We start from the raw sequence: 16,600 nt of genomic DNA on the forward strand, positions 1-16,600 counted from the left end.
ATACATAAGGATGAGTGTTGAACAGGTCAAGAGAGCACACTAGAGGGATCCAGGGATCTGGGGACTAAAAAAATGAATGAGTACAATTTAAAATTATCTACTTTTCATCATCATCCATTTCTTCTCCTCTTCCGTTTTGCCATTTAAATAGAGTCACGAGCTCTATTTAAAGCCATCTCTATTAATGGAGTTGGAGAGACGCTGCAGCAGTTGCTACTATATAAACCACCCCGATCATTCATCTCTGTCTGTCTCTACTTTATGAAACAATAACGCAAGAATGAGCACAGGCATTGTAACTTAAAATGTAGGGCTATTGTAAGAGACAATTTGGTGTCCAGATCTTCGCTTTTTTTTTTCCCTGCTGATTCCTGAGAACAAAAATTTCCAAGCAATTACTGTTGGTGGTGGAGCATGCAGCAGTAAGTTTGACATGAACCACGGCTACACGAGAACATCCTCAGCTCTCACTGACAGTTTAGTCTGCAACAAATCTGCAAATCTGGGCTTCCTGTTACACAAAGCCTCTTGGAGTGTGTGTGTGTGTGTGTGTGTGTGTGCACGTTCCCACACTTGGCCTATACCCTCTCTCCCGCTTCTATAATGAGTGAATTCTCCAACTGGTCTAGCATCTCCCTCCATTGCCCCAGGACAGGACAGAGCTGGTGTGCTGACCACTGCAATAACTGTCCTCTCTTTCACCCGCTTCCTCTCTTGCTGCAGCCCGTGGTTGGTTGTTAAAGCTGCTACAGTTGTCTCTGGATGCTACGACTACACACAGCGTACCGATGCAGTGAGTGACTTCACATCACTTCACAGAACTGTCTTTCCCTCGGGCGGTAATGAATCAGCTCCAAGATGTAATGGCTAAATAAAAAAGGCATTTGTGACATGGGAATAGCCAGAATGGTATCGGCATAAACAGAAACAGACAGAGAGCACACAGTTTAAATAGCAACAGATCCTAACTAAGATATAGTGACTGCCCTGTGGCCTGGCAGGGGGGTGGGAAGTTTACCGCAGTGTCATACCCAAGTGGAACCACTCTCACTTTACTTATATTTGACTCAAGCACAAATTAAACGACTGGTGATAACATCAACATAAATATAACGTAGCACTTTAATTTAATAAATTTTCTCCATGGATTCACAGCCAGCGACACTGTAAAACAATCAAGACAACAACCAGACAAACGGGAAGCGATAAAGCTATGGCTGCATGGACGGCTCTTTATCCAATGTCAATTAAAACAATCAGTGCCGTGCTCGCTGGATTGTGTCCCTAGCAATGTTCAGTTGTTGTCAAGCACCAGTCTATGCTGGATGAGTTATGTTTTTGTTTTTTTTTTTTTGCATTGGTAGTGCCCCCTAGTGGTAGACAGCTTATAATACTACACGAGAAAGTCAGCAAGTCACAACTCGGGCAACAAGGCTATTATGGGTAAATGAGCATTTAATGTTATACTTGGGTGAAGTCTGCATTCTCTATCAATCCTTTGTAAAGTGTTTTAAATTTTTACTCTGACACATGGTATTGATCTCTATCTCTAAAGCCCCTTTTCCACCAAAAAGAACCTGGTGCTAGTTCGGTGCTGGTGCTAGAGCCTGTGCTTAACTGGTTCCAACAAAGAACCGGTTTGCTTTTCCATCGGCCAAGAGCCAAGCTGAGCCACGTCAGAGCCGCGTCATTACGTCATCGTAAAACGTGATCACGTGGGTGTGCAAGGCGCTCGCTCGGAATCACAATAACCAACATGGACGACAAATGGACGAACCATCGTAGCAATGCAAATACTGCTCGTGTCTTTACATTGTTGGCTACCCGTCGTATTCGTGGTCGGAAAAAATGACGACTACGTTTAGCTATACGTTTATAGTGTTCGCTGTTCCCGTTTGGGTCTGTAACCCCGCCCACCAATGACGGGTTGGTCGCGTCATCAGTTCTTTCTCTGGCCCCTGTTTAGCACCTGCTCGAAGTTGGTGCTTGCCTGGAACCGATTTGGAACCAGTTTGGCCGGTGCTTGGGTGGTGGAAAAACAAAGAACCGGTGCTAAGTCAGGCACTGGCTCTGAACCAGCCCTGGAACCTCTTTGGTGGAAAAGGGGTATAAGAAATAATGACAAGCTCCACAAAACGGAGTCAAACTGGGGTACAGTTTGACTCCATGACATCAGTTTACCCGGGCAGTTAAAATAAGAGAAGCTTTCATTAATGACGAGGCCCGACTATGTGACCAATAATGAAAGCTAAGATTACAAGTGGAGCTCCATGAGTGTGTAAATGTGCCACTATGTTATAAGACAGACAATAAGACAGGAAAACAATTTCTGAACCGACAAATAAAAGCAATCAGTCAGTCGGGTTTGATGCAGACAGACTGTAAAATCAGTCTGATGCAGTTGTTATGAAAAAGCAACACAATTTGTAATAGCTATCTGTAATGGATGCCATTTAAAATCTAGCAAAGTCCCCATGAAATGAACACCAGTTACTTTTACTTCCTGGAAAACTGTCCGTGTTAAATCAAAATTTCAGCCAATAAATTTTTGTTAGCAATCCCACCCGTCCAACTGTTATACTCTAAAATCAAGGCAGTAACAGTGCCATTTCATGGGGTCGTTAAATCAAAATGTACTCAAGTAAAAAGTAAAATGAATGCCTTAAAGAAATATTCAATACAAATTTAAGCAGAAAAAAGATGCTCAGTTGCAGTAATGAATGTACCTGAAGGCCTCGATGACGTAGGAGGTGACGGCTGCCCCGCCCTCATGGGGGTTGGACTGCCAGGTGAGGGTGACGGTGTTCTTGGTCACCTCGGTCACCACGGGCTTCTGGGGCGGCCCCGGCAGCTGGATGGACTCAGAGACCCTCGATATGGAGGAAACTCCATCCTCTGTCACGTAAACATGAAAACAGCATGAAGCCAACACAGTGAAAACTACAAAAGAACGGCAAATATTTTGGCCGCGGTGCTTTTTTGTCACATTGCGGCTCCAGAATGTGATGTCCCACATTATGAAGAACGCCGGCCAAGCGTGCTGCCTCTTGTGTGAGGAGGTGCTGCGTTAAGAGTGACAGGGTGTGAGGTGTGAGAGAGTGACAGGGTGTGCAGAGAGTTATGTGTGAGTACCTCTGACAGTCAACATCCCACTCCAGCTCGACTCCCCTGTGGCACTGGAAACCACGCATGTGTACATCCCAGAGTCTGTGTCCTGTCAAAACAGCAGAAATCCCACATGGGAGGGTCTCCAAAAAGCAAAGCGAATGAACGCCTCCAGTAATTTTTCATTGTTTTAAATAGATTTGGATCTACTGAAATATGTTTAAATAGCCTGCATGTTTGCTTTTACTATTTCATGTCTGCTTTGCTCTCATCCCCGCATTTCAGACCTAAAACCTATTTATTCATAAACTCCAAACTTTATCAAATGCTGCCTTTTCCACTTCACTTGATAGTCATCGCCAAAAAGCAGGACTCTGAGTTTTATTGCTGCCATCCCTGAGGTGCCGCACCGCGCTCTGTACCTGCCCTCTATTTACATTGTGCACTGTACATCTGTACTGCATGCCTCACTGCCACTGTTGGTGCGAGCTGTTAGCCCTGGCCTGGCACACAGCCAGTCTACTAGAACTATCATCAGACCATATGAGATCATTCACTGCAGTGTTGACCTCTGGCTGACAGACAGCACAGCGTGTGGGCAGCCAAACTTCTTTAGATGACTCTAACTACCGCTAAAATATTGATGACGAGAAGGGGCATCAGCAGGGTAAATATTTTTAGTCTCTCACTCGTCATCTCCATTTCCCCTTTTTTCCTTGTCATCCCCTTGATGCCACACTAATGCATCTCTTCTGTTCCATTGAGCACAGTGGCATGGCAGATTTCCCCCGCCTCAGCGGTGCACTGGACCAAACCTTAATGCTCCAAGTTTGCTGAGCGCCACTGTTGAGCACGGCACGGCCAGAGAAAGAGACCGTCAGAGGAAGTGAGCGAGCACAGTCTGGGCAGGGGATTTAATTAAAGTCCGTTAGATCGTTAATCATCTATCGCCAGTCAATTAACAGAAATGATGCTGCTTTACTCCGTCCTCCATGCACTCACTAACCTCCAGGTGGGGTTATAGCACAAAGGGCCCACTGACTGCTCTTTCATCAAAGCCGAACACATTAGCATTTACAAACAAGCGCCTTCATTAACATTACAATTACACACTGCATGAGCACATAATTGTGTTGGAGAGATATGTGCTGCCTTGGAGAGATTGGGCTTTGAAATTCAGTCTCACCTTAATTTTAAAAACTGAAAAGGAATTTATAATAGACAAGAAAAAAAAAATGTCATATGGGCTTTAGAAGTTTCAATGCGGAGGAAAGAAAAGAATGTTGGAGAAAAGGACAAGGTTGTTTACAGTCCTTGTTTACTTTCCTCCGTGTAAGGCCTCTCAAACCACATCCCTCTTAACGCCCTTCCCATTAAATGACACTCATTTTACCCAAACACACACATACACACACCTTTATGTTGGTGATTTGCAACGTGCCATTCTCCATCAAGGTCATTCGAGGTTTATCTGCCTGAATTTTCTCTCCATCCTTCTCCCATGAAATCCTGACTGAGGGCCCGCCGATTACACGGCACTGTAGTTGTGCCACCGACCCCACAGATACGGTCTGATTGGCTGGGCCTTGGCGGATGATTGGTGGGACATGGCCTGAAGGACCTTCGAGTGAGAGGGTAGAGGAGGAAGAATGTTATTAGACAAGGCAATACAAAACTTCCTTCCTATGTGTCACTTCTCCCGTCATTAGCTATCCACCGGGAACAGCAGGGCACAAAAATAATAGGCGTTCTTAAACGGCTTGCAGAAAACAAAATGAAAAGGCACCACAATGCAAAGGGTGAAATGTATTAATTGCGTACGAGGCACAAAATAATAAGGCACATGACGAGAAAAAGTGCTTAGATGCTGCCTGGGGAAGAGTGCTATGCTTAAAACGTGTAAATTATCCTGCATGCAGAATGGAAGCCTAGAATAGAAACCTTTAGAAGTCTTTTTTGTTCTTCATGGGCCTCACTGTTTTGCATCTAGTAAGCAGTTAATTCATTTTCTCCTCATTAGCTGACAGCACAGAGAGCATTAACCTCGCTGAGGCTCAGACATGATTCTATCTTCTAGTCTTGAGATACTCACCGCCCTCCACCTCAAGCAGGGCTTTGGTCAGCACGCTTCCTGCCACACTGATGGCCTGGCAGATATAGAAACCCGAGTCTTCAGGGTGCACATCAGTGATGGTCAGCTCCCCACTCATGGACACAGAGTAACGACCGGACTGTGATGGCGGCTGGCCAGGGAACAGCAGCATCTACACACACAAACACCGGAAAATAAAAACATTACATCGTGACAATACATCTTAAGATCCGGGTCACATCCCTTCACCTTCTGGGGACTCAAACCTGAAACAAAAAGACCGAAGTGGATGGGACATGATGTTTTGGTGTTTTGGGATGATGCTCACTAACAGACGTTTTATAGTTGCCCCAGTCTGTTTCAGTAAGTGAGATGGATGTGAACAAGGGGGAAGGGAGGCACATCAATCCATTCAGCCATCCATTTCATTCCTCTAAGAAGCTTAGGCTACAGTGGAGGGGCCAAGGTTATAAGGCTACAGATAATCCCCAAAATACAGCAAAAAGCTCTACAAACAGGGAGGCCATGCCTCAACTATCCTGCAGAGTGAAGCTTATTCAGTAAAGCTGCAGCTCAACTTCCGGTTTCCTCTCTAACTTGAGGGGCTCCAGAGCTACTAAAACATCTCATGTTCCTCCTCCAAGTCAGTGATCTCAGCTGTTTTTGAGCAACAGGGTATTTATAGTTGGGTACAATGTGGAAGGAGGACAGTGTTTTTCTGTGGGTTTGCCCTGAAGAAGCAGTTTCCACACCTGGTGTACTTCCTTGGACTCATCCCCTCCCTTCTTCTTTTTCCACTTCTCCTGATTATCCTCCCCCATCACTTTCCTTTTTCCCTACATCTGCAAGCAGCAGAAAATTTCTCGCCAACGCAATACCGCATTGCCTTCCAACGCTTATCTGTCCTCATATCTCTGAGCCAAATGCAAATGTGCTGCCCTCCCTTGTCTGCCTCTCGCCCATTTCCCTTGGAAAATGTGTCTCAAAGAGTGTGGGCAAAAAAAAAAGAAAAAAAAAAGTGTCAGTGAAGGCACGATTAAATCAAACAAAACCTGTTTGTGTTGCGGTGAATCATTCTCAGCTGAAAAACAAACAAGGTGTGAAAATAACTACCATACTCATCAAAATAACACTATAAAATACAAGTTTGTTTCCTTGACAGAACTACAAAAAGTTCAATTTTAAAATTCATAGACAGACGTTTTTCATATGCACTCATCCAATGGCTTTTGGAATGGATTTTTCCCTCCATTGCTGCACTGGATTTTTTTTTTCTCTGCAGCACAAAGTGTGTATTTTCCCCAGGACCTCTCGTTCCCTGCTCCCGCCTGGTCTGCCTCTTACCTGGCTGCCCTCTTTCTGCCAGAAGATGGCAGGTGGAGGGTTTCCTGTGGTGCCGCATTGGAAGGCGACGCTCCTCCCCTGGGTAGCAATCTGGTCCCGGGGCTTAATGGCAATCTGGGGTGGTACTGGAGAGGAGAAGAAGCATGACCATCAATTATAAGCCCTGGACATTATTAGGAGCTTCTAAAAATTGGCCAAGCTCCAGCTTCTTTCCACTGTGCGGCCAATACCTGCTTCCAGTACAGCACAACTGAATATCCCTACATCACTGGTTTTATATGGTCTCCTTGAAATGTGTAAAATGCATGTTATTGTATGCAAAATCACTTAATTGATTGGTGGGTTTAATAGTAACACTTACATTGTGATTAGCCCCAGAGTAACAGCGGTGCAGTTGAAACAGCAGCGCCTGCCTTTATGTCACCTATATAATCCCTCGTGCCTGTGTGTTAATGCTCTGATGGCTTTTTTTTTTTTTTGGCCAAAACACATTAGCATCATATGATGTTTGCCTCATTAAATATGAAGTTTGTCTCTACTCTCTAAATTTTTAATTTTTGATGTGCTGCCTCTTCCTTTTGGAGCTTTGTTCTGTGAAACGAGGGGGGAAAACTGCACAGTGTCCTCACTTACTGGTAATTATATTACATTTTGTTCACATTTCAGTCATACGACCTTCATCAGGCCTTGTCCTATATTTTCTTTGCTGATTTTGGGTCAGCTACGAGAATCCTCCTGTACAATGTACTATACACTCAGTATTACTTATCTTATCTTTACCCTCAATATCCTTTGAAACCACCAATCATCTCTCACCAGCGCGGTGCCATTCTGATGACATTTATTGAGTTATTTTGAGAAAGGTCTAGGTGCAGCTGCCAATTGCCAGCGTCTGTCAGATCACTGCATTAGCCGCATCATCAAGGGCCTCTATAGGAGACACCGACACCGCCTGCAACTTCAGTCTGAATTATAGACTCATGCTTACCCGCGATATGAGGTTTCTCCCTTCTGTATTCCTTCCTTCTCTACACACACACAACAGGCACACACACAAACACACATGCACGCATGCATTCACACACATATCTGGCTCGATACACAAGGGAACTGAGTCATCTATGTTATGCCTTCATGTTCTCACTAAGAGGAAGAACAGTGCATCGTCCCACTGCGAGCACAGAGCACACAGGAGAAAATCACAAACATTTGTCCTCATTAACATGAAGGAAATAGAGACAATTTGATTTTTTTTTTCTCCCCCAGAATCATGTGATAAATGGATAGGTTTATTATATTGAACTTGCCCCTCAAAATGCTGCTCTGCCTCCTAATAAAAACAACACAAGAGTAGTAAATCTTGGCAGAATTGTAATATGAGTGCTAATATTACTACAACTATTATTACAGCCAGTAATGACATTCAGTGTTTTGTTAAAAGTACACTTATGTGTGAAGCCACGTAAATCAAGCAAGTTCTTCCACAGTTCATGATTAACAACTAAATCTATAAATTAATAAGTAAAAAGCCTGGTAGCTTTTAGATATCTATTCTGAAACGGTTATGAAGCAGATACCAAAACGTTGCCTATCAGGGTATACTTACGCTTGACCAAAGTATGGTCATTAACACAAAGGTCACGCCCTACCATGACTTATTTATATCCATAATTAAAAGCCTAGCTGCATTTTCAACTAGCTGCAAATGAGAAAGGGATTTACATAGTGTCAAAGTCTCCTGACACACTCCCCTATACACAGCAGATGTGTGTTTGATAGTCTTTAATCTGCCGTTCTTTAAGTCTCAAAGTCCGAGGCTTGCTTAGTGCCTGCCTGCAGCAACCGGCATGCCAAAAATAACTCGGTTCCTAGTAGAACAACGTATTTACACCATTAGGCGGTGATGTTTATTAACAAATCAAGAGAAGCCCAGAGTGTAGCGTAAACACTGAATTTGGCAAATAAATAAACAGAATGTTAACTTCACAGAACCGGCCAACTTGAATGACAGAACTGTACGGGAAAAACATGATGGAGGGCGATGGAAAATGAATGAGGAGGACGAGCACGGCGGTGCAGAATATGAAATGCACAGCCACAAGACCGGCGACAGCGGGAACAGAGTGAGAGAAATGTCCGGCGAACGCGGAGCGCCCGGTTTGGATTTCATTTGCACTGATAAAGGCGGATGGTGGATCGTCTCAGACCATTTGATCCAAGAAGCACAGAGAGCAAGCCAGAGAGAGGGGAAAGAGTGAAAATGAGAGAGAAAGAGTGAAAATGAGAGAGAGAGAGAGAGAGAGAGAGAGAGAGAGAGAGAGAGAGAGAGAAGGAGAGAGAGAGGGAAAGAGTCATGTCTTATTAATACTGTGACTGCTCTCTGGCAGTGTGTTAAAGCACACATCTACCAAACATCTGTCAAATGGAGTAATCCATACGGTTTAGCATAAGCTCCTGGCAGCACGGCTGGACAGGGACTCACACAGATATGCTGATATCACACACGCCCAACCTTGGACAGGAAATGGGCATGAACATTTATTTGGCGCTGTTGCCATGTGAGTGTGAGCTGCCTTATGCATGAACATGAACTGTAGGTATGAGGCCTCGTTTATGCATGCTTAAGTATGTGTGTGTGTGCGTGGCACGCGTGCGGGCGGCATTTACATATGATAAGCAAAATGCATGACACGTCTCTCACCGTGGACCTGCAACATGGCCGAGGCCTCCGTCTTGCCCACGCTGTTCTCCGAGGTGCAGGTGTACGTTCCTTCGTCCTCCTCTCTCACCCTGAGCAGACGCAGGCTGTTGTCATTACGGATCTCAAACCTGCGAGGGGCAGACAGACCGAGAGACGGCGAAGGACCCCATCAGAACAACACCGTTCGAAAAAACAAAACCCCCATCCTTGTTAACAAGCCATTTCATCTACACAAAGTGAGGAGAATCTGCCAGTGGTGCAGAATAATTCCACTTGTTTCCAAATGCCAAATCCCACTGTTTCAAGGATTTTTCTTCAATCAACTGACATTATCTCGAGTGCAGTGAGGCAATCTTATTTCGAGATATTGTCACTGGCTCCAAGAAAATGGAAAACAAGTGAAACTCAATTGGAGGCAAACACGTAATCTCACTCTGTTGGGTAGATTTCTCAATTGCTGTAAAAAAAAATGTCAATTTAAGCCTCAATCATAGATGAAATGTCGAGCTAAAATGGACTTTCGCCTTGCAAAATTGGTTTAAGTGCTAAATACAGGAATTTAATTACGCAGTGTCTCGGGCTATACAAAACCTATGAACAGTCAGCCACACACAGGTCTGCTTATACAGTTACATAGTGTGAAGGAATTTACCATTAAAACCATCTGTTACTTAGCCTTTATATGACCTCGGAGTTAAACTGGTGGTATTAAATCCCTTCTTAAAACTCACTTTTACCGTTTGGCCTTTTCTTAGTTGCTGGTTCTGTCTTTTATGGTCTTTTACTATTTTATGGGGACCCCTTCTGGTTTTATTGTAATTTCTTTTTTGTTTTATCCTCACTTCTATTTTTATTTATTTTTTTTTAATTTTATTGTATTTTATTTTATTATTTTATTATTTTTATGTTGTTAATTTATTGTGAAGCACTTTGTAACTGCGTGTTTTGAAAAGTGCTATACAAATAAAGGTATTGTTTGAAATGGATCAGACCCTCTACCAGCTTATCTCATTTAGAGGTGATCAGTTACTTGTCTGGACTTTATGACTAGACCTGTTCATTAGCTAGGTCTGTTTCTGGAAAATTTTTATTGCTTTATTACCTGATTGACTATGTAACACATGCAAAGTATATGTAAAATGTGAAGAATGGTCCTGTCACTAATTGACAATCTACCTCCAAGCTTTGGTGTGTATGATTCTCCTGCTGTCACAGCATTAAAGGCCTGAAGACCATCTGACTGTTTGTTTTTGTTGTAGAGAATTCCACGATAATAATATAATAATACTCTTTATTTTACTGTAACTGAGCAGCTTTTATGTACTTTTTACAGTCATTAATTTTACTTTGACTTAAGTAAATTTTTGCTGATTACAGCCATTACAGAGGGCAGACTTTGGTGGCTCTCGATAAACAACAGAAACCGGATCATCTCAAATTGAGTAGTTTTGCAGCTTTTCACAGTAAATGGGCAGTTGTCCGAGATGAAAATGGAAATCTGGCTTTACTTTGTTATCACACTTCTACTAATTTCTACTCTGAGTACAACTACTTTTTACTTTTGCTTAAGTTGACCTTTTACAGTAGTACATCAACAAAATAGCAATACTTCTGCCTGAGTAGGAATTTCTAAGACTTTTTCCACCACTGGCTCTACAGGTGCTTTGAACAGTCCTTAAAAAAACACACAAGGCTTATGTGTAAAAATGATGTGGATAAAGCCTGATTGGTCACAGGAAATCTCTGGCAACTAATGAATCCTCTGCGGTCTCCATCTCATGAATTTGTATCGTTTGTTTGAAGGGAAGACACAAACTAAGCAGTAATTGCTCTCTCCTTTCTGGGTCAAATCCTCTGATCCAATACATATTCATATCTGGTGGAACTTCATCCAGGATTCAGTCAATCTGTCAATATTGCAGAAGCCGTATGTCACCAAACTTGATCCTCATTGGTCTGTGGTCATGTCCGTCATCCTCACCTGCCCCGGGGAAGCTCACCCTCCTCCCTGCGCCATCGCACGGTGGGGGCGGGGTCTCCGTGCACATCGCACATGAAGTCGACCGTCTCCTCCTCCATTACCACCTGGTTCACCGGCCTCCGAATCAACACAGGGCGCTCTGCAGGAAAATGGAAAAGGTTTCAAACATACACACCTAAACACAGACACACCAGTTCACTCTAACCCACTGTCAGCACACAGACTCCTAGAGAAATGGGGTGATGACATGGCACTAACACTTTATGTGCACCGTGTTAGAAATTCTCTGATAAAGGTCGAAGTGGTCTTTCTTTAGCCTTTTAATAATACTGCAATATGGAAACAGCCGCACACCGACAGTGTCAAAGTTGCTCGGCGCAGGCTGATTCAACGAGAAAACGCTCACTAGTTACACTGAATCTGAATGGCTGAAGCTGTTGCTGACCAGAAAGCAAAATCCCTATTAGGTCATAAGAGACTAGATGGCAGATATAATTGGTTAACAACCTTTCGACAATAGCTCACACCCACAGCTTCTGCAGCGCACAAACCTGAGTCTCTTAGTCATGTTTCAGAAGCATGACTCATCGGTTTTACCACAGCTAAAGACCAAACAAAATGTACAAAAACACAGGATGAAGTTGTTTTGGTTCTTTGGTCTAGAAACGTCTAGAAAGCATCTAAATATAGAATAAGCGCAGGATGAAATGTGGAATATGCATGAATGTGGAAGAAAGGCGGTTCCATGATTTTAATGATAAGATAGGCAAATATATGTTTATCAGAAATGAATACATAATTCGCATTTCCCAGTCTCTCTGTTAGGATGCTGCGTCTTTGGTTTGTTGGTATTTGTATGAGATAAGCAAGACAGACAGAGACTTTCCCGAGCATCCCAACATGAGGTCAATCAGTCAAACACATAGCTCATACAGTGATTTTCAGTGATTAATACTAGATGTGTTGGAGTATTACACATAAAACACTCCTGAACGGCAAAAATCCTCCACAATACACAGCCTGTCAGCAACTCACCATACACCACCAGCTCTGCAGGATCGCTGTCCCTTTCTCCGACCATATTAGTGCCCACACAAACATACATGCCAGCGTCACTTTTCCTTGTGTGAGAGATCATCAGTTTGCCCCCACGCATCTGCAAAACAACACAGCAACAGCTCAGGTTATCAACTTTTGGGATATCCTGAGCCACGATCCCAGCTAGATACTGATCAAATCATCAGAGCCATTAGAGGAATACTGCACCCCCAAAAATCTATATATCTATACTTATTATATTTCCTAATAAAAGGCTTGTAGCAGTTTAAGACTGTGGTTCTTCATCTACCTATTAGTCACAGCTTGTTCTGCACCAATCTACACCTTTGAAGCTACCGCAGCGGTGCACGCGGCCCTCACCTTTTTTTGCAATTAAATATTTTGAATCATTTGCTCACCCAGAGTTAAATGTCAGAAAAAAAAATGTTTTAATGGTGTGCCCCTGCAGAGATTGAAGCATCCAAAAACGGTAGCATCTCTGTTAAAATGGAATTGATTGGTGATTTCCACATTGCAGCAACAACAAGTTTATCTTGGACCTTTTTTTTTTTTTTTTTGGTGATCTTGCGAATAACACTTTCTTGATCAGACATTTAAAACAAATCAGGGCGAGTAAATCATACAAAAAATATAGTTTGGGCATAAGTGTTGCTTTATATCTATGATGCTCAGTGCAATCCGGGAGCTACTTTGTGCCTTCCTGTTGTGATTTCCTGTTTTCGTCCTTTAACCTGCCTCGTCTCTTTCTTCTTCTTTAGTTGGCAACTCGCCGCTTTTCCCGAAATGCATCAAATTGTTGGTTTTACATGAAAGCAGAGAGTGCAGTAACAATAGTACGAGCGAGAGAGTGAGTTTTGCCAGTTGAAAAAAAGTGACAGTTGCACCCTTCTCTCTGAAAATAACGTGCCTTGTGGCTGCATTGCCCTATCATCTATTGAGGCTACTCTCGGTGGTTCAAACTGTTATCTCTGCCTCTTCTCCCTGTATGATTTTTGAACCTCCGTCCAAAATGATGAATGCAGGTAGAGGCCCCCTCTCTTTTTGATTCTGAGGAACTGACACCAAAATTGTCCAGCTATCACACGCCATTGTATCTGGGCTGGAAATATTGCAACATGGCATCAAGTTGTCTGCATTTGGTCGGGTATCTAAAGAATCAAAATAAAACGACAACACACCATCCAACAACAAGATGGACCCAGAAAAACAAGGTTCATAGCAAATTGCTGTTTTTTTGTTTTGTGTATTGTGGATGTTCTCTTCAACTTTTTTTTTTTATAATGTGGGTTTCAAAGCTTTTTATGTGTATCTCTCTCTCTCTCTCAGCTCTTATTTCTGTCTGAAACGTGAGCCATACTTCCCGTCTGTGTTCAGAGTATCCCGTACGGTTGACTCACAGAGATGCGTTCGTCCTTGGTGCTGACGCGGACGTTGTTGCGTTTCCAGGACACGGTGGGCTCAGGGTGACCGCGAGGAGGCACACACTCCAGGACCGCGGGCTCTCCGGCAGCCACGACCACATCGCTCGGGGCCTGCCGGAAGTCATCCCTCAGGACTAGAAGTAAGACACAATGAATGTGAATTAGGTTGAAACGTTAGAAAAATGATCAGTTTAACGTATTTAAAACACAGACTCAAAGACGGGGCTTTGAGTAGTAACACAGACGTATGACCGGCAGCGTCAAAAGAGTCAAGGATCTGTCCCAGGAGTCATTTAGGACTGTTTCCTTGAGTGGGCTGTCTTCCTGAAGGTTAGACGAAAACAAGCTTATTGAGTGAGAGTCGATTATTGTGTTTACATGTGCATGACTGCTCAAATCCCTGGCAACATCCTTGTTAGACTGTGCTCCGCTTTAATGTTTTTTTCCCGGCTTGTGTCCTAGTCTGCTGTCTCTCCTGTCAGAGCAGATGAATAATGCACATCTCTCAGTCCAACACAGAGTAAACAAATCACAGCGCATTTATAATTTAACCCGTGTGCGAGGGAGAAAAAATGGCCTCTGCATTAATGTAAGGTTTGTGACTCTGATTCCCAACATCATCTCACGCATCCGCAAAACACTCGTGACCGGGAGGATAAAATCCGGACGGTCCTAAACACGCACGGGCCTGTCCCCGTGTCATCCTTGAGCCCGGCGCTGTCGCCACCCTGTGAACAAAGACAGGATGAGAGGCTTGACACGATGACTTCTGATAACTTTTAATCTGCCGCTGTGACTGACAGATCAAAGTCACAGTGTGAACTGTGAACTGAAGCCATCTCTGGAGACTTCCTGTACAATCGGAGCTCATACTGGGACTTGGACATGTTCACACACAAACACACACATATGCATAGAAACACACAAAATGACATCACTTGGCATTTTGGACCATGTCCCGTGGCTAAACCTACAAGCTTTTTCCTCAACCAGCGTGTAGTATCCCAGAATAATCAATCAAAATGTTCTCCTTTTAAACCCTCATGAATATTTCAGCAGTCCATCACAAATACAAGCAATGAAAGACTCTCTGCTTCCCTGTCAATCTCCCCTCTACAATACAGTGTGTTAACATAGTAAACATGAGTACGTCCTGCACGGTACACTCATCATTATCACTCGAAGAATGTTGTAAATTAGTGTAATCTCAGTTAGCCTGAGAATATTGCAAATTGGTGTAATTACTGTAATCCAAGTGAAATCGGGTCGGTCTCAACTAATCAGTTAGTTTATACAAAGCACATTTCTCTGTGCAAATCAACCTGGTCTGCATGAATTATCCACCAACGCGTCTGACAGGTCTATGTCTCCCCGCCTTCAAATCGAGACGAATATTCAGAGCCACGGGGCCTGAGTTTAATCTAATTTGGAATGGCTCTATTACTGCCCTTTAAAGAAAGAAAAGCACCTCTCGCTCTCGTCTGAGGACAGCAATTGTCTTGGGCAAACACGTATGAATATTCCAAGCTCAGCGAAGCAGCAGACAGCCTTCACTCAGCGTCCTGCCTTTCAGAGCCGCCGTCTGAACTGAAGTGATCATCAGCCGATCTGTCCCCTTTCACGCCCCCCCCCTTCAGCCGAGACATGAGACAGGCCGACATCCACTACCTGCTCACTTGAAGCCGGGCCCATTGAAATGCAGTGGTAACCTCTATGAGGTGGGCTGTGTTTGCATTATAATGAACCACATTCTATTCACTGTCCAGGAGCGTTTTTTTTTGTTTTTTTTTTTTTTTTATAATCTTTTTTTTTTATATAACTGCTGCTGTGACATTTAAGCTTAGCCGAGTATATTTTTTTTTATTTGATGAAAACTTATTCAGGAATTCTATTCACCTCCACATTATTCAATTCTTCACTATATTCATATGACATTTTGATTACTATCATTCACATTCAAAGTTTTAATACATCCAGGCCAGGTGATTATGCGGCAACAATATAAAAGCCCTGTCGAACTCTACTGGCCAGGGGGAAGCTGAGGTCCTTGCAGACAGGAATGAGTAATCCCTGGAGGGGGCTTCTGGCTGGACATCTGTCCACCTAGATACTGTGACATCCTAAAAACCCTCAGCCCTACTCTAAGCGCCCTCCCATAAACCCTTGCTAACCGAAGAGGACCACACTATAAAAACAGCCCTGGCAAAGACATGGATGAACTATAACCGGTCGAGGCACTCACACTCCTCCCAAAAGTCTGTTCGCCAAACAACCCCCCCGCCCCCCGACCCTATTCACATGGCTGCCTGTTTCAAATGCTTTGCGGAGCTGAAGGGCTAATTGAAAGCACTGCATTATTTTTAGACCTCCGTCTGTAAGGGCTGGTTAGATGGGAGCCGAGAGACCTTTGTTTCACTGCCATGGTGACTGGAGTGAAAAAGTTATGGGCACAGAGCTAATCCTTGAACCTCACACAGGCACATGCACACCCACAGATACACACACACACACACACACTGTACGCAGGCATGCACACACCTTCAGCATTTAGTGCTGAAACCCTGAGTCCCCGGGCACAGAGACTAAGAAAGTAGGACATTGGAGGGTTGATGCCAGAGAGCAGAATACTGTATACACCTCAGATCGCTCCCCTAGACACGATGCAATATGAGCTTCAAAACTCTTTGAAGCTGCGTTGAAGTTAATGTGATCCTTCCTCGGTCGGGCTGTAAAGCATGCTATGCTTCACACGGATGCTTGTATGAGATGCTGATCCCAGTAAAACATCGACCGAGATGCTCACAAACACAGAGACAGGCGCCCTCCTGAGGGGCTGCTGTCCCTAACTTAACTTGGGAGGCATGATAAGGCTAAAATAATTTTCTCAGCTGTACCCT

The 16,600-nt window shown here is 43.7% G+C and overlaps 1 protein-coding gene across 4 annotated transcripts in view; it reads right to left on the reverse strand.

Moving 5' to 3' along the window:
• The window catches only part of LOC115370324 (roundabout homolog 2), a 51,225-nt gene that overhangs the window by 13,530 nt on the left and 21,095 nt on the right, over positions 1-16,600 (reverse strand). For all 4 annotated transcript variants that reach the window (XM_030067307.1, XM_030067308.1, XM_030067311.1 and 1 more), the window contains 9 exons: positions 13,680-13,837; positions 12,259-12,379; positions 11,224-11,362; positions 9,243-9,370; positions 6,542-6,666; positions 5,198-5,369; positions 4,521-4,726; positions 3,133-3,214; positions 2,727-2,895 (listed from right to left, as the gene is read on the reverse strand). In XM_030067307.1, coding sequence (XP_029923167.1) covers positions 2,727-2,895; positions 3,133-3,214; positions 4,521-4,726; positions 5,198-5,369; positions 6,542-6,666; positions 9,243-9,370; positions 11,224-11,362; positions 12,259-12,379; positions 13,680-13,837 — 1,300 coding nt within the window. The remainder of the gene's footprint in view (positions 1-2,726; positions 2,896-3,132; positions 3,215-4,520; positions 4,727-5,197; positions 5,370-6,541; positions 6,667-9,242; positions 9,371-11,223; positions 11,363-12,258; positions 12,380-13,679; positions 13,838-16,600) is intronic.

Source organism: Myripristis murdjan, chromosome 13 (genome assembly GCF_902150065.1).
Source record: "Myripristis murdjan chromosome 13, fMyrMur1.1, whole genome shotgun sequence".
Classification (NCBI taxonomy): Eukaryota; Metazoa; Chordata; class Actinopteri; order Holocentriformes; family Holocentridae; genus Myripristis; species Myripristis murdjan.